This window comes from Thrips palmi, unplaced genomic scaffold (genome assembly GCF_012932325.1).
Source record: "Thrips palmi isolate BJ-2018 unplaced genomic scaffold, TpBJ-2018v1 HiC_scaffold_16, whole genome shotgun sequence".
Lineage (NCBI taxonomy): Eukaryota > Metazoa > Arthropoda > Insecta > Thysanoptera > Thripidae > Thrips > Thrips palmi.
The window spans coordinates 10,669,083-10,690,353 of record NW_023144625.1 but is presented as its reverse complement, the minus strand read 5'-3'; the positions used below and the strand labels follow the sequence as shown (position 1 = coordinate 10,690,353).

The window sequence follows — 21,271 nt, the reverse complement described above, 5'->3', positions numbered from 1 at the left end:
GTTAGGCAAGGATAGCGGTGGAAAGCTACAGTGTCCTCGTCCTCAGGGCACCTGTCGAGCGATTCCGAGGAGTCTTCGTAGTCACTCTGTCTCTGTCGCCCTCATGGGGCGAACCGTAACGCCCGGACTGGCGAGTGCGAGGGCTGTGCTGCTGCCGAGCGACTCAGAAGATCGGTTTTGTCGCTCTGTCTCTCACGCACCCTAGGAGAGCCCCATGAGTGCGACAGAGACGAATTGGCAAAACGACTCGCTCTGCTGTGCTGGCCTGGGGTCATCCAGCCTTCTCGCATTACTTGACTCCGATGATGGACTCCACTGAGAAGGATATCCGCGGTTTCGGCCTCGACGGCGACGGTGCTGCCTCGGACCGGGACGCGCCGGCCGGGACGACGCCGTGCTCCGGGGACGGCGGCCGCGTCGCCGGCGGTCGGATGGGGGCCGACGACGGCGACCTCGGTGCGGGAGCCAAAGGCGGTGACGGCGGCGACACCGGAGCGAGGGGCGGCGTCGACGACGTCGGCGACGTCGCAGCGAGGGGCGGTGGCGAGGGTGACGGTGGTGGCAGCGGCGGCGACGGAGCGGGGGCCAGCGGCGGCAGCAGTCCCCAGGGCGCCGGCAGCCACGACGCCAGGTCCAGGCCGCGGTCCGCGAAGGTGCGCCGCTTGCGAAGTCTTTCCAGCAGCAGGGGCGGCAGCGGCACGGGCAGCAGGCGCGACAGGCGCTGGCGGCAACCTGCAACAGCGGCACGGCCTGAGCACGGCGTCATCGTTTCGTCGCTACGTGTCTCTCGCACTCATATGGCGTCCTGCGAGAGAGACAGAGCGACGACAACGACTCTCGGAATCAGTCTGCTGCCTCTGCCTGCCTCGGTCATTACGGGCAGTGGGACGAGGACGGGCTGGCCTGCAGACTGATTACGAGAAGTCGTTGTCGTCGCTCTGTCTCTGTCGCACTCAAGGGGCGTCCAGTGGGTGTGATACAGTGTGATACAGAAAGCGACGGGGCGCTCTTCGGAATCAGTCTGCAGTGTTCGTTAGGCCGGCGTGGGAGGAGGAGGAAGAAGTAGACATAGTTGGAGTGCGCCACCTATGCAAGAGCGCTGCCTCTTCGCCCCGTCTCCCTCACATCCCCACGGTACCCCACGCCAGGCCTATGAGTGCGAGAGAGACAGAGCGACGAACCGCTGTCGGGAATGAGCCCCCGCCCCCGCCGGGCCGCGCGGTGGCGGCGACGCTTGACGAATCGGCCGCTTCGTGGAACACGCTCATCGTTCTCATGGTGCTGCAGTCTGAGGACGGGGCGGGACGGGACGCCGTACGGGGAGACACATCTGGGGGAGCCTCCGAGTGATTTATCAAGCGGGTGTTGAGTCCTCGGCTTGTTAGGACGGGACACGCGCCACCGCGCTAAAGACCGAGGAAGCAAAGCGATGGACGACCCGACCCATCGACCGCCCGCGTCCAGAACGACCAGACGTCGCAGTGGAGCGGACTTATTCCGAGAGTCGCTTTCGTCGCTCTGTCTCTCTCGCACTCATGGGGCGCCAAGTATTGGAGCAAGAGAGACAGAGCGGCGCAAACGACTCTCGGAACCAGTCTGCTGGCTGGTTTTGCTGATGCCGAAAAGTGCTTGAAGTTCATGCTAACTATTTCACGGTTGGATGAACCATTAAAATATTAAAATCCGTCCGCTGGAAAAACCGAAAAGGCATCCATGTTCTGGCAACCAATTCTCTCGGTCTGGGCGCTGACGAGGGTTCTGAAGGTTCCCCCCACCCCCACCCCTTTCCCGGTCCAGCCAGACACCTCGGCGCCGCCGGGGCATCGGGGCGTCGGGGCGGAAGGGGCGAGCATGGCCGAGCTGTCACCTAGTGTCACCTCCCCACACGTGGTTCGAGCACGCGTCATTCCTCGCATAGCTTCGCCGCCCCGGCCCGCCCGCCCCGCCCGCCCCGCCCCGCCCGCCCCGCCACGCCCGCCCCGCCACGCCACCGCGGGGACGACACGTAGCGACTCATCCCTAACTAAACAGGCCGATCGCGTTACCGCGCGGGCCGGGCCGCCGGGGCCGCCGCGGGGCAGGGCAGCAGAGTGATTCCGAACACTTGCTTCGTCGCTCTGTCTCTCTCGCACTCATGGGGCGGTCCGTAGCGGTGCGAGAGAGACAGAGCGACGAAGCAGTGTTCGGAATCAGACGGCTGACTGACGGGGAGAAGGGGGAGGAGGAGGACGCACTGCGGCGACGAGGTGACGCCAAACTAATAGGCACTCTCTCACGGTGTGTTCACACCTTAGAGGCTCCAGCCAGAGGGGATGCGTAAAGCGCCTAAAACGCCCGTCTGTCTGCCTGAGGCAAGCTAGGAAGGGCACGCCCGCCGCGCGTCCGAATACCATGCCAAACCTTTCCAACCGAAAGGCAACAGCCAAGAGAACACGCGGTTTGATTTTGCTTGCTTTTGATGGCTGTGCCGCGCCGCGACGTCCCGTCCTAGAGCGGAGAGCGCGGCCGCGGCGCGGCCGAGCGCCGTGCGGGTAGGCAACACGCGCGCAGCCTTGTCCAACGGGACGGCATGGACGTCCAGCGCAGGCGGCGGCCAGCAACCACCGTCGGACAACAGCGGGCCAGCGCGTGTGCATCGGCAGTTCTAGTCTCCCAACCATGGACGTCGCTAGAACGTCCGGTTACCACCTTGAAGGAGGAGGCGCGGCGAGCGGCGGGGAAGTGCCAGTCAACAAGTGGAGCATGCAGGTGAAGATGCGCGGTGCCTTACATGGCAAAAGCAGTGTCTGGCTTTCCCTAGCCCACCCTGCAGGAAAAACCCTTTATATTTCCAGAATTGACCTACGAAAGCCGGACACTGCTTTTGCCGTGTGGCAACCCTAGGCGCTCAAGGCATCTCCAGGCGATGTTTGCCTACCTGCAGCGGTCTGCTGCACGGCGCGCAGCTGGCGCTGGTACAGCCGCTTCTGCGCCTGGAGGGCCTGCAGGGCCTGCACCGCGTCGCCCAGCGCGGGCCTGGGTACGTGGCTGTGCGCCGAGTGGCTGTGCGCCCCGGACTGCTGCCTGGAAACAACGAACGGCATTCAAATTGTGAACCTCGGAGCAAGTAAGGTGCCGATCTATGTGCTCCAGCGATTCAGAAGAGCAGTTCGTCGCTCTGTCTCTCTCACACTCTCACACACGGTGGGTCAGAATACCGGTGCCGGCGGCCAAAGCTCTGCACGCGTTTTGAGCTCTAGAGTCCAGAGCGCGCTGAACAGGACTCGAGCGTGTGACCCCATCAACGGATTCCTCGTTCGGAGAGCAATCCATTGGTGGGGTCACACGTTCGATTCAAGTCCCATTCAGCGACTCTGTGGGTCAAAACGCGTTCGGGATTTTGACCGGCTCCACCGGTCTTCTGGCCCACTGTGTCACGGAGAGCCCCACGAGTGGACGGAGTGGACGGAGAGGGAGACTGACCTGCGCAGCGCCACCTGGGCCGCCATGACGCGCTGCCGCTCCACGACGAGCAGGCACGCGGCGCAGCGGCACTCGCGCCAGCGGCACAGCTTCTTGTGGCCCTTGAGGCAGGAGATGACGCCGTGGTTGCGGCACCGCGCGCACTTGGGGGTCCGGAGCAGCCGCCGGCTGGCCGCGGCCCTGCAAAGCACGCAACGAACGTCACAGTGGGCCAGAAGACCGGTGGAGGCGGTCGAAATACCGGACGCGTTTTGAGTTGTGGCGGGTTCGTCTCCCGTTGAACACCATTCTCAGAAGATGGTACACATTTACATACATATAATTTGGAAAACTACTCAGCTTCAGCCAGTCCTACCTCGAGGACGCCAAGTCCGGTGCCATGCCGCTCGTCGAGCCGCTCGTCGTCCTGCTGCAGGTGCGTCCTGCCGGTGCTGGCCGCGGACGCCGAACGCCGCCGTCTGCTGCTGCTGGCGACACACCGCACAACACAACACTCTTGATGTCAAAATAGAAGTGAATTGTGTTTCAGCCTGGCACCCTCTTCAGGGCTGCAGGCCTCCCCGCCCCCTCCCTCCCCCCTCCACGGCCCCCGGCGTCCCCGGTCGGCCTGCTGATTGGGCGCTGGGCGGGGCGAGCGGGGCCGTCGGTCCACGGGGCGACACGCCACGCCACGCCACCGCCACGCCACGGCCGCAACATGGTGTTGCTGACAGCCCGACAAGACAGGAAGATACCCAATTTCTTAGCGAGCCGTGGCCTGGGCCGTAGCCTCCACCCACCGCCGTCGTTGTCACGCCTCGTCGTGGTGCCTTGCGCCCTGCGCTCTGCCTGCAGGCCGAACAGTGCTTTCGTCGCCCTCACTCTCTCGCACCGCCGACGGGAAGCTCCATGAGTGCGAGAGAGACAGCGACGATGCTCGGAAATCAGCCTGCAGGGTAGTAGACTGATTCCGAGAGTCGTTTTCGTCGCTCTGTCTCTCTCGCACCCTCTCTCGCACCCTCTCTCGCACCCTTGCGCCTTGACTATTGTCAGGGCGATGGTCCCGCGATGGGTAAACCCGCGGACCCGGTACCCGGGTACCCGGTTCGACGCGCGAACCCGGGTCTTACCCGGGCTACCCGGGTACCCGCGCGGTCCGGGTTTTTAAGAGCTCTAGAGTGCGAAAGAGACAGAGCAACGAGAGCATTGCTTTGAGTCAGCCTAGTAGGGCACAGTGGCGGATCCAGAGTGGGCCCAAGGGGGGGGGGGGCAAAGTAGACCTTTTTGCCTACCTTTCAGGCGGCTATCTAGGGTTCAAGGGAGTCAATTATCCTTTTGCCCCCCCCCCCGGATCCGCGCTTGACAGGGCAGCCCAATAGAGCGCAGGATAGACTGATTCCGGGAGCCGTTTATGTCACCCCTATCTCACTAGCACCCATAAGGTACGCCTAAATGAGTGCGAGAGAGACAGAGCGACGAAAACGACTCTCGGAATCAGTCTGTAGTGTAGGAGCACCCCTCCGCCACGTGCTAAACTAACACCGCCCGTCCGCCACCTCTGCGTCTCAGCTTCCTCCGTTGTCCGACACGACTGTGTCGGTCCACGCCGTCGTGCTCCCAGTGGCGTGGTGCTGGCGACCTGGCGACCTGACGACGCGGTACGGCAGCTCAGACCTGCGCACTGATTCCGAGAGTCGTTTCCGTCGCTCTGCCTCTCTCGCACTTATGGGGCGTGCGGTCCGAGGACGAGAGAGACAGGGCGACGAAAGCGACCCCCGGAATCAGTGAGCGGTCCGGCTCGGGGAGGACCAGGGAGGACCGGGGAGGGCCGCCTTGACGGTCTTGGCGTCGTCGCCAGCGGCCGAGCCAGCGGCCGAGCCAGCGGCCGCCACGCAACGGACAGCAACCCGACACCGCCACACTCAATCCCGTCCGATTCCATTCGATTTGCCATTTGCCCCATCGGTGTTACATAAAGCACCGGGCGGATTCCTTTCGTCGCCCTGCCTGTCTCCCTCGCACCCGTGGAGCTTCCCTCTCGTAGTGCGAGGGAGACAAACAGAGCCCGCTGCGCCACCGTGCCGGACGCCGGACAGGCCGGACACCACCGCGGCCACGCGGGTCAACGTCGACGCCAACGCCGCCTGCAGACTGATTCCGAGAGTCGGTTTCGTCGCTCTGTCTCTCTCGCACTCATGGGGCGTCCCGTATATGTGCGAGAGAGACAGAGCGACGAAACCGACTCTCTGCGTCAGACCACTGACCACTAGCCCTTAATGGTAATGGTAATGGAGGGTAGGACGCGGCTCGTTCGGCGGGCTTGCCTACCCGCGCGGCGTTCACTGTGCCCTGCTTCTTTCTAGTGTTCTGTCTATACAGTTCTAATTTAATAAAAGCAGGAATATCCAGTGCGTCAACTCTGTCTTGTAGTGTGAATCTGTGCGCCTCCGAGCTAGATACATGGAGCTTCTGTGTAGGCGGTCGCAAAGTTCCACCCGAACTACAAACAAGAGTGGCTAATGCTCGAGCCGCCAAGGTGTTCATCCCGTTGATCCTAGCAAAGGGTCGCCCTGGCAAGCTCATGAACAGCACTTGGTCGCTCTGCCTCTCTCGCACCCCTGCGGACCCTGCGGGACACCCCGCGAGTGCGAGGGAGACAGAGCGACTGCCGCGGCGGTGGCGGTTCAAAGGCCACGGGCTTGCAGCCTGCAGCCCGGCCGCGACCACACTGAGACTGGGGCTGAGGCTGAAGAGGGAAGACATAAATTTAGGAGCACTCAAAAGGCGTGCACGTTACGTCCGTACGTCCGTCACGGCATCAGCCCCATCGCACGGCCCCGGCCCTGCCAGGAGTCTGCTGTCTCTCTCGCACCCCCCGCGGGACGCCCCACGAGTGCGAGAGAGACGGGGCGACGAAAGCGCTTCTCGGCATCAGCCCCCGGCGTCTAGTCAGCCCCAGCCCCCACGTCGGGCTCGCGTTACACCACTCGCTCGACCGGCCGAAAGAGAAAGAACTCGGCCAAAGAACGCTAGACGTGAAGCGTGTTTCACTTCTCGGGACCGTTTCCTCTTAATTGGGATGTTGACGCGGGAACAAAAACCCAATCGGACCCCGTCTGGGGTGACGCCTTTCTCTGACGGTGTCATATGCTCCAAACTCATGTGAGTTAAATGTCTGATTAAATTCTCCCCGCGATCCGAGCCCCGTTCCTTCAGAGTGAAGCAACGTCCACCTCGCCGGGTGTCATTCCCCTGGTCAAGCGGAGCCCCATTGAAGCATTTTCTTTTCTAAAGAGCGCGGGCAATGGTTCTTTTTCCCCGCCCTGGCATTGGCAGTGTGAGAAGTACAAGTATACAGGACGTCATAGAAGGTGGTGGACGTAGGAACCGTAGGAACGTAGAAACACAAGCATCTGGATAAATGGAAAGGCTTTTTATTTACAAAACCAAAGGCTTTATGATTGTTTCTGTTGCTCAAATGAAACAGATTATGTACAACATGAAGAATGTACATCAGTTAAGTTTATACACGGGTAAAATAATTATGACGACAATTATTCATTTATCTCAATCTCTCACTCTCATTACAATGCAAGGATACGAATTCCAGTAATGTAATCCAAAATATGTGTTATTATAAATTTATCTTATGGCTAGTTTTATGTATTTAAAATACAAAAGATCTTGAATAATGAAACCATTGAGCAATATATCTCCATACACAGCTCAATTGGAAGCACCTACAATCAACCCCTGCACCTTCCCCGTGCCCAGTCAAGGCTAGTTAGTACTTGTATGGAGAGTATTATTCATTTTATCTTTTAACAACAATAGTATGTACACATTTTTTTATGAATAAAATAAAAATGAATTAACCAATTATAAATACAAACCAATCTACAAATGGCTAGTCTTTGGGTGGACTGGATTGGGCTATCCTGCTAGAATTCTGCATACACACACTTAAACAGATACGTCACTGTGACAAATTTGCGGAAGCATTGTAACAATGAGTAAACATAGCTATCCGAGCAATATTCCCTAAACGTCATACTGTGTCAACCCACAGCTAAGTCAATCGCAGGATGGTTCACATCCAGTCATAATATCAAAGCAAAATTGAATGATCTGTACTACACACAAATAAATAAAAATAATCATTGCCTGGGTGCTACTTTTTCCTGAAAACATTCGACTAGGTGCTTGATGAAAGCGAATAGTTTTAAAACACTAATGCAGAGTCAGGACCAAACAAGTTATAGGTAAAAACACACACATAAAATAAAATGTATGTGCATGCAAAATGCATGATGCCCATAACCACCCTATTGCAAAGCTCAAACCTACTAAATTAATTTTTTAAAGAAAAAAAAAATTGACTGAGTAGTGCAAAGCTCTCAACTAGAATTTGTGCTCTGTGCTGTCGCATAGGTTTTGCTGAGGTTAAACATGAGTGGTGAACATATCACTCAAGAAGCCCAGTGCAGTTTTCCTTTTAATCATAACTAGTACCAGTTACTCTAAGTCTAACTCAGGGGCGCCAATTAACAGCTAAGCATATGCCACAAATAAAAGTATCTATTATAAAGTCAAATTAACTAATAACAAAATAAAGAAGGAAGTGTGAAAGAAGTTGATGGAAGCATATTTGGTAAGCAATGGTGAAACATCTCTCAGTAAAAGTTAAGAGGCAAAACAAGCTGGCATGCTAGAAAGCATGCTATAGATACATAAACTCCAACAAAAATCAATGCCAAACATTTCTTTTCAGAAAACAAAAAGTGTAGGTTTACAGTCTGAAACAATTGTTCAAAAGCATCAGTATTTATTACTAGAATATATTAGTTTTCATTGTATGCAAAACTTTCCTTCAAGTCTAGTGTTATGTATGACAGATCAAACAGGTTCCAACCATATGGTACCAAAGACATGGTCAAAACATTAAGACAGTTCAGAGTTGGTAACAAAAACAGTAATAAAACAAAGTTGAAGCTGATAAAATCACAACAAAACAAGGGGCAGGGGGAGGGGGACATAATATCAATGAAATCTGAAATATTTAAGGAGCACTTGCTTTCAGTACTGAACACAGAAGCAACACCGAGGGGTTTGTTCAATCAAAATGCCTACCTCATAATCGAAGTGATGGATAAAAATGCTTCTCCACTGCTATCAACACTGGCCCCACTCATTGCAAATAAAGTACAGTACTCCAGGGCTCAAGCCCTTTTTGCATAACCTATAGCAATGAGGCTTCAAGATCCAATTTTAAAATTTTTTTTAAACATGTTAAGTGACACTGAAGCAGAGCAATAGCTACACAGCTACATATTCCAATGTGAATGAGCTTTCCACACATTAACAAAAACATAAAAAAAAAAAGAACTGAAGTAAAAGAGTTCAGTCAAGACATCACAATAATTTCAAGAGCAAAAAGAATAGGAGAATGCTTCAAAGAATATAAAAGGAACTTTTGAAGGATCTACATTACAACAATGAAGAAAATATCAATTGGAAAAGGTGTTTACATCCATGCCTCAAGATAACCAAAATAAATTCTCATAGTGACTCTATTTTTTTTTTTACAAAAAGAAAGAAGAAAAAAAAAAGACTGAACAGCAAAACGATTACTCATTGTAATTCTAACCTACACTAGGTTTAACACAAAACACAACATGAGGGTTGTCCTCTTTATTGCAGTCTGTTCCCGAACTTGGATGCCGATTTCTTTGATACTCAGGGTAAAGGGAGCAAATGTGCCAGTTCCTACACAACAGTGAAATTTGAAACCAACATCCCCATTCATAAGTGGACACTACCATCAGACTTACATAAAAACACTGCACCAGTAAACATGCAAATCATGATAATACACTTGAAAATACTGTCAAACATAGAAAATGTAGAAAAGTAGTACCAAAAATAGAAGCTAATAGTATAGATGGCAAAAAACCTCAGGATTTAAGGCTAAATAAAATGGAGATGCAACAGAAACAAAATATCATGATATGTTCAGAACAAAAGAGGAAAAAAGAAATTCTACAATTGGTGGGCCACTTACAAGTGATAATAAATAGAATGCTCATCACAGGGACCAATAATAATTGTCTCACAGTTCTGTTATAGTTTTGTTTTCATTAATGGGAAGGGGAACAGCACAATAAAGTAAAAGTTAAAAGCATGAAAAGTGACAACATTCTCATCATAACCAGGGGAAGCAAAAACAGTTGTGTGCTGGCTCAGACATTCAGATAGATAACATATGAGTAGATTAAGTACCCAATATAGTTTGTAAGTACAAATTTTTTATGTGATACATACAGCATTCGTTGAGAAGCTATGACAGCCTCAGAATGCAGGGATATACAGTTGAAACAAAAAAAGCCTAAAAACATGTAATATAAAACAATTAATGTCATAAGAGAATAGTCAATTTTTCACAAAATTTGATGTTGATAAATAAATAAATAATATTAAGTTCCCAGTAACGGTCATACTACTATGACAACGATGAAACAGAGCAAATCATTTCAGACAAAAATCATTTGATGTACCGTAAGCACATTATGAACACTGTTTGAATGTTCAAGGTCCACTGAAAATACTGATGAGGTAAATGTTCACACTTAAAATAGACTACTATTTATAAGCTTGCAACATGCCACCTACAAGTATGTCCATTACCAGTTAACCCAAATCAGACCAAGCTATCATAGTTTGTACGTAGAATTGACTTGATTTGAAGGTGTGAAAGTACTTGTACTTCCATCCTTGAATTACATCAATTTTGGGTTCACTTTGTCAGGAACACTTATTCAAAAATACAAGGTTGTCAGAAGATGATGTTTTTTAGCTGCTACAAGACCATGTAAACAAATAGTTTTCAAATTTACAGAATTTTCTCCTGGCTGCTTAACAGTATTTCTAATGCATAGTTATGATAATGAAACTGGATCACAAAAATACCTGGGTTCACTTGTATTAGCATAAGGAACAAGAGTCATTTAGACTCTGAACCCTTTGAGCCAAATAAAATTTTGGGGGAATATGGGCAAGTTTTACAATCATTTACAGTCTTCAACCAACAAAAGGCTTACTTTTCAAATTACAGTGAAGGGTACCAGCAAAGAAAAACATTCCCAACAAATCCTCATGAAGTAAACATAAAAATGAAAGGTGCAACAAACAGATCCACAAAGTCATTAAAAATTAGTTCATAAAACAAATTTGGTTAGGCTGCAATCGGCTGACTAATGTAAATACAACACGAATAATTTTAAGAGGAATACAAAACCCTCAGTTATTTACAACCTTCATTGAAAATGAGATGTAAAGAGGTGAGGAGACTGGAATCGCCCACTCAAGTGATTAAGTTGAAACAGATGCGGCTATATGTGGCTGCTACCCAGATTTTTGAAACTTTGCTTTGCATGGACCACAGACATAATAATTTTGAACTTAAACATAAAGACAAATCAGTATGCATACAGCAGAATAGGTTCCTTCAGTGCATCACATCTGTCCTAACATTAAAAGGCACTTAAAAGCTCGTGAAATGCCGACTTACCACCACCACTATCAAGATAAGTTTCTTGTAACATAAAGTAGGATGATGCCTATAAATGATGCATTTGAAAGGTCTGATTGCACTATGAATTACTAAACTTGAGGAATGCCAGGGGAAAACAAAGGCCTCACAATAAAGAAAATTTCTCAAAATGTTACAATAAAATAACTATACAAACTCCATCAACAAAGGAAAAAGAAAAAAAATAAGATAAAAACATAAAATGCTCTATAAGTTAATCTATTGTGAATCATAACAAAGATACAGATGTTCCGTAACTTTCTAAGTCAAAGGTAAATTTCAGTAAGAAAAAGGGGAAAAAACAACGAAACATGGTACCTAAATTTTCATTAAAAAGGGAGAAAATCCTTGTAAAGGGCAGTCCTGATGAATGAATAGTTCAAAAGTCAGCCGGACAAGTAAGCAACACTATCATATGTAGTTTTAATGCAAAGGTGAGACAGTAACAATACCTATATACACCCTGCATATTAAATTTCATAAAAACTGACAAAACAGATATGAAATGGTTAAATATGCTAAACTTGAATGAGTAGAAAACAGTACAACCAACAGAATTACATTTCCATCAACAAGATGCATGGTGCACTCACATGCACTCACATGTCAAGGTGATATAGATTCCAGTGTGTGGACAAGTACTACCTCCTTTGATATGGCACTTTCATCGGATAAAATTTGACGCCAAGATTAAAATGAAATTAATGGTCCTTTAGTAATAATATACTAATCTTTAATGAGTTAGACTTGATTATGAGAGGTTGATAAAAAATAGTCTGTAATAGTATGAAAGCTTGAATGAAATTGGAGCAAAGTGCATTTATCAGATGCAGACCCTTTCAGAAGTTTCTAAAAAAATATATCTGATAGAAAAGTGAAGCATAGGATAAAACCCTTTCACGAATATGAAGAAAATTGGCTCATGATACCCAGTAAGACAATATTGGCACATGGACTGTAGAATATATTGATGACTTAGTAGTAGTGGCTGAAATCTGCCTTGTCAGTTTATTTAAATAATGCAGACGTAGCTGCCACTGGGAGAATATGCCTCTGCTTTGATGCATTGCTTATCATACACAATTTGTTTCTTTGCCTCAAAATGAGATACTGGTATCTTGTCAAGAAACTTTGGTAACAACAATTACATTGTCCATACCGAAATTGGATGAATGCAAATACATACAGGAATGCAAGAAGCCTTCCATCAAGCAGTTGCATTGAAAGAGCCAACATGGCAAGCGGCACAATACCAGACCAGGCTCACTAATTACGCTAATATCACATAGGGTTATGTCCAATAAATACCTAAAAGGTTTAGAGTCACACAAATAAAATAATAAAATCTCTATGTTCACTCCAGTACATGTGAGAATGCATATGCACTTAGTTTTGCACATATGGAACACACATACACAAACATAGAAGTTAAAGAAGCAATCATCACATTACAAGAATGGATCATCAGAGGGTGTACTTAATCAGAATAAAGAGACAAATTAATTGATTTAGAGATTGACTGAATTTCAGCAAAGGCTGGGCAGACATTTCCTAATTGAGACATAACCCAAAAATCAAGCGGCAGTGAGCACAGACGCAAACTGACGCAAGCCCTGCCTACCCAGTCCAGTCTTGTGCCCCTCAACTAAAGCCAACCACCACCACTCCAGGTGGGGCAAGTCAACGTTATGAAACAGAATGGTTCCCTAATTGAAGATGCTGCTGCTGTTGCTGTTCCATCTGATGAATTGGATGGTGTTGATACGACAATTGCTGTTGCTGCTGCCGCCTTTCCTCCTCTTCGTCATGAGGGAGATGTTGAAGTTGGCTACTCGGACTGTTAGTACTGTTGTATGGATGGTTCGAGTTGCATAGGACAGAGTAAACAGATTCAACACTGCTAAGTTTTTCGAAAAATGGAATCAAGTCCATCAGCTCAGAGTCTTGCATGTCGTCAAACCATGAGGCAACAGGAACCTGTATAAAAACAAGATGAGATTAAACAGAGTAAATAAGTGAAATACTGACAAATTTCTTTGAGCGAATGCAATTGATTCTTACAGCATTATCTGGGTGGAAAATATATGAGGCAGGAGAGTTGTCAACAATTATAACTTTCTGCAAATCTCTGCCAAGTTTGTTCAGGTCTTTCACATAGTTGCCTCTATGGAAAACACAGGATTCTCTGAATAATCGAACCCTGAACACTCCCCATCTGTCCAGTAAATCAGCTACAGGATCAGCATACTGAAAATTACAAATTAAAGATAAAATTATTTGTTTTGTTTTTGTACACAGCAATTAATTACAACATTTAAAATAAAGATTGGTTAATTTACAGATAGGCCAATACCTTAGCAAGACTTGCAGTAAATAAAACACACTCATACAATTCACCCATGCGCTGAAGAAACTCATCAACATGTGGTCTCTTCAAAACATATACTTGGTGAACTGTGCCATCAATCTCGACTGGCACAACAAAGTCAGCATTGTTGATTGGCTGTAACACATTACAGAATTAACCAAAATATGAGCACAGATGTATACAAAAAATAAACAAATGTAAGTAAATTTCACTATGTACCTTGAAAGAACTATGCACCAATGTTTCATCCAAGTCAATCACCATGCACTTCTTGTGCATTTCTGAGGTTCGTACTTGAGGTAAAAGATATCTGGGTTGGCCAGGACTGAGCTGTGGAGAGTACCGGCCATCGCTGTCCACTGAAGCCTTAGTACTCGATCCTTTGGAACTAGCCTGGCCCCCGAAGCAGCATAAGAGCGACCGTAAAATGCTCCTCCGGGGTTTCTTCCCCAATTGACCTAAAATTGAAAAGAAACAGAAAGAATGAAAATTCAATAACATTTTAATGCAAGATTTTTATTTTGCCATGGACAATATTCTTCAATGGCATTCTTATGTAAGTAGGACAATTACCTGCGGGGGGTAAGTCATACTCTCTGGCAGGTACAACTGAAACAAAGGTAATTTTTTTGTTAGTTATGTAAATACTTTAGTTAAATGAGCATGGAAACTTATGTTGTGATTAAGCCCCATTAAATATTAGTTTAAGTGGAATGATACTGAGGGCAACATGAAGACATTTAATAGCAAGTCAAATATCACAGCTAAAACATATTTTTGGATCTTACACATGACATGCATCATAACATCACAAAGCCTACAACAGTCTTCCTCCCTGCCCCCCCCCCCCCCCTCTTGCTACCTTACTACCGACCTCCCCACTCCTCCTACTGTCTCAAGCTAAAATTAGACTTTGCCTTCAGCTAGGAGCTGTATACAGGTGGAACAATTAAATTGCCTATAAGGATACCAGAATAATTCTTATCAAAATAGAAACTATTTGTCCACATGTTCTCAAAAATTTCAACAATAAATATATTTTAAGAAAAGCAGCAGCACCAGCAAATGATTAGATCAGAATATAAAGCAGCCAAAACAATACACCAACCAACTTTAAAGTGAAGTATAAATGCAATGAAAGAAAAAGGTTGACAAATTCTACCAGTCAAAAATTTCAATCAATGGTGGAATGTAAAATTAAAAACAATTATTTTTTGTGCTGAAAGTCCAGAATTTTTGTAGATGCTTGAATATGAGATTAATCCAAGTCAAGTTTAAATGATTTCTTCAGAGATTACCCAAAACTTGATTGTAAATTAAGTTTTACTTTCAAATTACTATGTACTTTATTTAATCCATGGTGATTGTTTAGAACAAAAATGAAATTGCCTTCTAAACTGGAAATTAAGTTGAAAACAAACGAAACCAGTACAAACAAATTGTGCACCCTGATAAATGTTGACGAAGTATCCAAATAATTATTCAGAGGTTATACAAACTACTATTTATACATTTCAAAGTTAAGTGGTCTTTTAAGTTTCTTTCACGTCATTGAGGAAAGCTTAAAATGTAAATCTACGTAGCTGGGAAAACACAAAAACAGCAGCCTGAGGCAAGACGTTCCACTCACACTAGTATTGAGCAACAGTAACCAAAAAATGTAGCCAAATAGAGGCAGTTTGTAAACAAAATGACTTTCATACAACAATTGGAACACTGCTGCTGAGCAATGGAAAATGTGACCAATGTGTGGGGAAAAGTAATGCATCTGGAAATAATGAACAGGGAATCAAAACATAATGCTGATTTCGGATAGGGCAAATTTTGATCTCTGGGGACATTGTACACATCTGACAGAGTACCATTCAAGGAGAAGAGATGGGACGGAATGGGACGGGGGGTGGCGTCTGAAAAGACCAGAATTTCTCAGAACGAAACCGCAGCCAGGAGAGACTTTAATGTGGTGGCGAGCGGTTCGCAAGAGACATCAAGGGGCCAGGTTCGAATGAAAACGTCCAGGGGCTCGGGGCTTGGCACCGATACGATAAGGGCAGGGGCAGCCAGGGCAGGGCAGCTGCAGACAATGCTGGCCGCCCGCCCGCCTTCCAGCGCCCCGAGGCCGCGACAAGCGTCTGGGGATGCATTTGCCAGTGGGAAAATGCCCCAGGCACCGTTAATTCAGTCGCACAGCCTCGGGAAGAGGGATTTGGGCCGAGCCCGAGGCCTGCCGTGATTTCTCGAGGTAACAGGTGCACCGTAGAGCCTCGGAGACGCGAAGCGCATAGCTCACCTTTCTCCGGGAAGTTATTTAGCTGCTCGTCATCGCGTGACACCTGCGTGATGATGGACGACGCGTCCATTTAAACATTTGTTGGATTTCTTCGTTTTTAACTCAATTCTAAACGAGTAAATATCGATAACCATGAAATGTTCTCCGAGTATCCAAAATGGCAGAACGACTTGTTGTTGGGGGTCTCGTTCGTCTTCGGGGAGAACGAGGAGAAGCCGGTATGACGTCGGTATGACGTCATAGCCACCGTCATTTGTTTAGCTTGGCGCGAGAAGTTGAACCGATTTCAGCTGCAGCCGGTCAACAGCTTTAGACGTGCAGCATGGGTTTAGTTTCACGATGGGGGCAAGTTGCCAAATTTATTTTATGTTTCAGCATCCCCGCCGGGCTTTTTTACGGTGTCATCCCGCTCTGACTCCTGACTCCATCCCCACGGAGCCCCGCCTTGCTATCTGCCCCCCCCCCCTCCCCCCGCTTTTCCCGGTCCCCCCTTCCTTCCCCGCCTCCACACTCCTCCACTTTCAAAAGACCGTCACTTCCACACTGTCGCTTCGCTTCGACAAAAAAGAATTGTAGGTATTCGCTGTTGGTGAATGCGACCGGCATCCTTCACCTTGGTCCCTATCGCCACTATCTCCGAATTTCATTGACATTTCTGCCTGTTTCTGGTTTTTGTTTGGTCAAGTCTTCGATCGGCGTGATACAGCGCGGTTATGTTTACCTGTGGATTCGCCAAGCCTGATAAGGGCCGATTAATTGTGTTCACTGTTGTCTGTGACTTCTTGTTGGCAGGACGCACCGGACTCTCTGTACGCTCCAATCTGAAAATGGTCAATTTGGGTGACGAGTTTCCCAACTTTAAGGCCGACACTACTGTGGGACCTATCCATTTCCATGAATGGCTGGGTAATGCGTAAGTACTGATCAGACTATTTTTTTCACCCTTATCTTGTTTTATCTCACGTACACTCAGTTCATCAATAAAATATTTGCCTCTTGTAGGTGGGGAATTCTCTTCTCACATCCATCAGACTTCACTCCGGTTTGCACCACAGAACTGGGCCGAGTCTTGAAGCTGGCTCCTGACTTTGCAGCCCGTAATGTGAAAGTTATTGCATTGTCGTGTGATTCAGTGTCTTCGCACCATGCATGGGTGGCTGTGAGTAACAGAAATGTTTATCTTGAAGCATGTGTTTGTACCTTCTGCCTAATCAATTCATTACTGCAGGACATTAAAAGCTTTTCTGGCGACAACACAGAAGGCTTTCCTTACCCAATCATTGCTGATGAATCACGTTCGTTGGCTGTGCAATTAGGCATGCTGGATCCTCTGGAGAAAGATTGCCACGGGTTGCCTCTTACCTGTCGTGCTGTTTTCCTTGTTGACCCAAACAAGAAACTGCGTATGTCAATCCTCTATCCTGCAACCAGTGGAAGGAACTTTGAGTGAGTTTAAGTAGTCCATAAATTTCAAAGATTTTTCTTAAAAATTATATTTAATGTTTTTTCCTCCCCCTAGTGAGATTCTACGTATCATTGACTCCATTCAGTTGACAGAAAATCATAAAGTGGCAACACCAGTTGATTGGAAGGTATGTTCTATGTCTTAAATCTTTCTAGCTTGCTTAGGTCCTAAACTATCTTAATTATATTCATTTTTTATTCAAAATTTAGCAAGGAGGAACCTGCATGGTTTTGCCAACACTCTCATCAGAAGAGGCCGACAAACTTTTCCCAAAGGGAGTCACCATTACCAAAGTACCGTCTGGAAAGGAGTACATCCGTATGACCCCCCAGCCATGAATATCAGAACTCATGTTATGATTTTTCAGAGAGGAAAATATGTATTGCCCATTATATTTTATCAAGTGTTAGTGTTGCATTTTTAAAAGAATGTTTGTGATCTCAAAGTTTAATGTGATAGTGTCACTCTAAAATTTTGATAAGGAAGGATATGTTTTGTAATCTTGCTGAGGGCTGGAATCTTTGTGAGCTGTTTTACCTATTTGTATCTCTATATTTTTTTGAAGAATAAAATGATGATTTGATGTGAACTTTAGTAATTTATTTAAGTGGCTGATCCCCCTCCTTCCCCTTCATTCCCCCCACACAAGCAATAAATCTCTGTTCTTTCAACATAGGTTTTTTTTTCTTTTTTTTTTTAAGAAGATAAAAAGCACAGTGTAGTTTGCAATTCACACAGTAGGTTGTTCGATCTGGAGAGTGGTGGACTTTCTGACTAAGCAGGCGAAAAGGACGTTAGTGTTTTAGATTTTTAGATCCAATCTCGAGGGAAGTTCGGAACTTTGAACTGCTTTGTGCTTTGAACAGCATCCTCCCTCCCCTCCGCCCGCGCACCCACACACGCGCGGGAAAATTGTGTTTGATTCCGCCACCTAAAGTTATCATACCTTCTGTGACAGCAATTTCGCATACGCAACCGCACGTGTGCTAAAGCTGCAAAAATAACAAACACAGGAAAACTTCTGATTGACTGCTTATCAGCTGATCTGTTTTTAAGCTCATTGGTGCCTACTTGTTTTCGTGTGATTCAATTTGTCCCTGCATGAAACGCAAGAGGACATTCAGTACGGATATGGACAACACAGGTTCGTGTCAGTTTTATCGTTCTATTTGATTGTTATGTGACGATCTCTTTAACCTTAACACGTCTTTTTTGGAGGGGCCCTGTTTTTCTGCTTATACTTTTTAAATTTCTACTGACGCAGGGAGATCCTCTGTGACAAAATTTACATGGTCATGGTTTATTTGGACCAATGTTTTTCCATACCCTAAAATCTTGTTGGCCCAACCTTTCTCTGGGTAAATTGTACTTAACATATGCCTTGATACACTTGTATTATTTTTTAAATTCAATATCCAAGATGAAACCTACAAAACTTGTTTCTATGTGAGACGTTTTCCTCAATAACCATCCGACTGAAATCAGGGGTTCAGGTTGTGACACAAGTGTGTACGAACTCTTTATCTTTTTGCCCAATGTGTTTCAGACTCTTCCATGCTTGTTGAGCGCAAGAAGTCTCCAAACGGCCTGGAGCTTGTCAGTGCTTTTAGGGCAGGTAGACATGACCCCACCGACCTGGTGGAGCTTGCGCGAGAAATTCAACTGGTAGGTAGTCCATTTTTTCTGTGCTGCGTTCGTTTCAAATGTACTATCTTTAAGTATGTCTGGTAGGGCGAGCCATAAGATAAGAGTGTTTTCTTGTCGTCTGGTTCTCCACTTTCCTGTAACTTACATGGCACACAAGTAGCAGCCAGTCCTGAAATGGATTGCAGTGGCGGGCCGGTCGGTTCTCCTGTGTACGAAGGGTGGCCTACCCTCACGGCGCTCCGTGGCGTCGTCGGCACTGCCGGCTGGGTTGCCCGCCTGCCGGGCGCTTTCTCAGGCGATTCGGAAGAGTCTTGTGAGTGTGAGAGTGGGTGTGAGATTGAGTGCGAGGGAGAGTGTGAGTGATCGTGAGGGAGAGAAGGCGAGAGTGCGTCCAGGTGCGTCCAATGCACAGTGGGCTAGAAGACCGGTGGAGGCGGCCTAAGCTCTAGACGCGTTTTGAGCTCTAGAGTCGCCGAATGAAACTCGAAACGAGCGTGTGACCCCACCAATGGATTGCTTTCCGAACGAGGAATCCATTGCTGGGGTCACACGTTCGGTTTGAGTCCCATTTAACGACTCTGGAGCTCAAAACGCGTCTAGAATTTTGGCCGCCTCCACCGGTCTTCTGGCCCACTGTGCAATGGGTTGCCTGTGTTGCAGGCGGACAACACGGTGCGCGCCACGGCGTGCGGCAAGCTGCAGGTGATCGCGGAGCAGGTGCGCTTCCTCCAGGAGCAGGCCAAGCGCGTGCTGCAGGAGGCGCGCGAGGACCAGTCGCGCCACCACGCGCACTGCAACTTCAAGCGCGTCCCGGGCCACGTCTACCACCTGTACCGACGGCCCACCGGGGAGACGTACTGGTCCATGCTGTCGCCCACGGTTCGTATCCCTCATGCCGCACCCAGCAGCGCCCTGTCCCTGTTCCTCTCGCACTCGTGGGGCGTTCCGTTGTAAGGTCATATGGAAGATAGGTCGGCATGCATGCTCCCAGCATGCATCTCGGTTGGGCAGACCTATCTTCCATATGACCTTATTCCGTTGGGGCACGAGAGAGACAGCGCTGCACAGTGGGCCAGAAGACCGGCGCAAGCGGCCAAACATCTTCACGCGTTTTGAGCTCCAGAGTCGCTAAACAGTAACAGGACTCGAACCAAACGTGTGACCCCACCAATGGATTCCTCGTTCGGAGAGCAATTCATTGGTGGGGTCACGCGTTCGTTTTGAGCCCTCTTTAGCGACTCTGGAGCTCAAAACGCGTTCGGGATTTTGACCGCCTCCACCCTGACCAACAGTGCGGCTGTGCACCTGCAAGGCATCTTCAGCAGACTTTGGATTCCAAGAGTCGTTTTCGTCGCTCTGCCTCTCGCACTCAAGGGGTGTCCCGTAGAGATGCGAGAGAGACAGCGACGGAAATGACTCTCGAAATCCGTCTACAGTGCGAAACGTCTAACTTTGGTGTTTTTCGCCGTCCTGCAGGAGTGGGGGCCGAGCGCGCCCGAGCAGGACTACCTCGGGGCTTTCCGCCTGGAGCACGACATGTCCTGGACGCCCTGGGAGCGCATGGAGCAGCGCGCCCACGAGCTGGCGCAGCTCAACGGGCTGCTGGCCTCGGACGCGCACGGCGCCTCCCTCAACAAGGCCCTCATGATGGACACGAGCGGGCCGTAGTCCGCCATAGGCAGCCGCAGTGGCGACCACCACGATGATGAAGTTTACTACGTTGTAATTTCCGAACGGAGGCATGGGAAATTACCGGGGTCTGATTCGCTCTGCTGGCCCTGGCAATACGGGTATTGCCAAAGTTCCTACTGTAAATAAATGTACATAATTTTAATGTTATTTTTAAATTAAAAAGAGATATGACGTTTGTACGTGGTGTTATTTTTTCGAACACTCGACCTCAAGGCTGCAATAGTTGGAACCCCTAACTTAAAACTTGAAACTCCAAGACTCTAAAACCGAAAGGTATCACAGAGACTCTCAAGAGCGTTAAATTTGGACTGATAGGCGTCACAGGGCCTCTCACGCGCCTCACAGTTGGTCCGAAAGGCATCACAGAGGCTCTCAAGAGCGTTACAATTCGTCAGAAAGGCATCACAGAGGCTCTCAAGAGCGTTACAATTCGTCAGAAAGGCATCACAGAGGCTCTCAAGAGTGTTACAATTCGTCAGAAAGGCATCACAGAGGCTCTCAAGAGCGTTACAATTCGTCAGAAAGGCATCACAGAGGCTCTCAAGAGCGTTACAATTCGTCAGAAAGGCATCACAGAGGCTCTCAAGAGCGTTACAATTCGTCAGAAAGGCATCACAGAGACTCTCAAGAGCGTTACAATTCGTCAGAAAGGCATCACAGAGGCTCTCAAGAGCGTTACAATTCGTCAGAAAGGCATCACAGAGCGTCACAGGACCCTTGGGGCATCACAGCTGGCACTATTGGGGGTTCGTCTTGAGGGCAGTGCCAGGGCTGGTGTCG

General features: G+C 48.0%; 3 protein-coding genes across 5 annotated transcripts; 2 read left to right on the top strand and 1 right to left on the bottom strand.

Moving 5' to 3' along the window:
* Nucleotides 1–6,859: 6,859 nt before the first annotated feature.
* Nucleotides 6,860–15,936, bottom strand: LOC117642148 (carboxy-terminal domain RNA polymerase II polypeptide A small phosphatase 1). Its single transcript, XM_034380034.1, has 6 exons — nt 15,688–15,936; nt 13,971–14,006; nt 13,617–13,855; nt 13,383–13,532; nt 13,091–13,276; nt 6,860–13,006 (listed from the first exon to the last, which is right to left on the bottom strand). Exons 1-6 carry the CDS (start codon nt 15,755–15,757, stop codon nt 12,716–12,718), a joined length of 972 nt encoding a protein of 323 aa, XP_034235925.1. The 5' UTR covers nt 15,758–15,936; the 3' UTR covers nt 6,860–12,715.
* Nucleotides 15,509–17,741, top strand: LOC117642150 (peroxiredoxin-6). 3 transcript variants are annotated; one of them, XM_034380037.1, is made up of 6 exons: nt 15,509–15,639; nt 16,480–16,600; nt 16,690–16,846; nt 16,916–17,133; nt 17,207–17,279; nt 17,362–17,741. In XM_034380037.1, the coding sequence occupies exons 2-6, from the start codon at nt 16,515–16,517 to the stop codon at nt 17,488–17,490; spliced, it is 663 nt and encodes a 220-aa protein (XP_034235928.1). In that variant the 5' UTR covers nt 15,509–15,639; nt 16,480–16,514; the 3' UTR covers nt 17,491–17,741. The 3 variants fall into 3 exon arrangements, with proteins under 3 accessions (XP_034235928.1, XP_034235926.1, XP_034235927.1); XM_034380035.1 differs by lacking the exon at nt 15,509–15,639 and adding an exon at nt 16,142–16,259; XM_034380036.1 differs by lacking the exon at nt 15,509–15,639 and adding an exon at nt 16,337–16,355.
* Nucleotides 17,742–18,091: 350 nt separating this feature from the next.
* Nucleotides 18,092–20,670, top strand: LOC117642198 (uncharacterized protein C1orf50 homolog). Its single transcript, XM_034380135.1, has 4 exons — nt 18,092–18,296; nt 18,699–18,817; nt 19,460–19,678; nt 20,276–20,670. The coding sequence occupies exons 1-4, from the start codon at nt 18,254–18,256 to the stop codon at nt 20,465–20,467; spliced, it is 573 nt and encodes a 190-aa protein (XP_034236026.1). The 5' UTR covers nt 18,092–18,253; the 3' UTR covers nt 20,468–20,670.
* Nucleotides 20,671–21,271: the final 601 nt, after the last annotated feature.

Coding starts and splice junctions, on each gene's coding strand:
- LOC117642148 (XM_034380034.1), bottom strand. CDS start 15,757: ATGGACGCGTCGTCCATCATCACGCAGGTGTCACGCGATGACGAGCAG. Junction 14,007..15,687: donor AAATAACTTCCCGGAGAAAG/GTGAGCTATGCG, acceptor CCTTTGTTTCAG/TTGTACCTGCCAGAGAGTAT. Junction 13,533..13,616: donor TGGTGCATAGTTCTTTCAAG/GTACATAGTGAA, acceptor AATGTGTTACAG/CCAATCAACAATGCTGACTT.
- LOC117642150 (XM_034380037.1), top strand. CDS start 16,515: ATGGTCAATTTGGGTGACGAGTTTCCCAACTTTAAGGCCGACACTACT. Junction 16,847..16,915: donor CGCACCATGCATGGGTGGCT/GTGAGTAACAGA, acceptor TCATTACTGCAG/GACATTAAAAGCTTTTCTGG. Junction 17,280..17,361: donor CAACACCAGTTGATTGGAAG/GTATGTTCTATG, acceptor TTCAAAATTTAG/CAAGGAGGAACCTGCATGGT.
- LOC117642198 (XM_034380135.1), top strand. CDS start 18,254: ATGAAACGCAAGAGGACATTCAGTACGGATATGGACAACACAG. Junction 18,297..18,698: donor TACGGATATGGACAACACAG/GTTCGTGTCAGT, acceptor AATGTGTTTCAG/ACTCTTCCATGCTTGTTGAG. Junction 19,679..20,275: donor GGTCCATGCTGTCGCCCACG/GTTCGTATCCCT, acceptor GCCGTCCTGCAG/GAGTGGGGGCCGAGCGCGCC.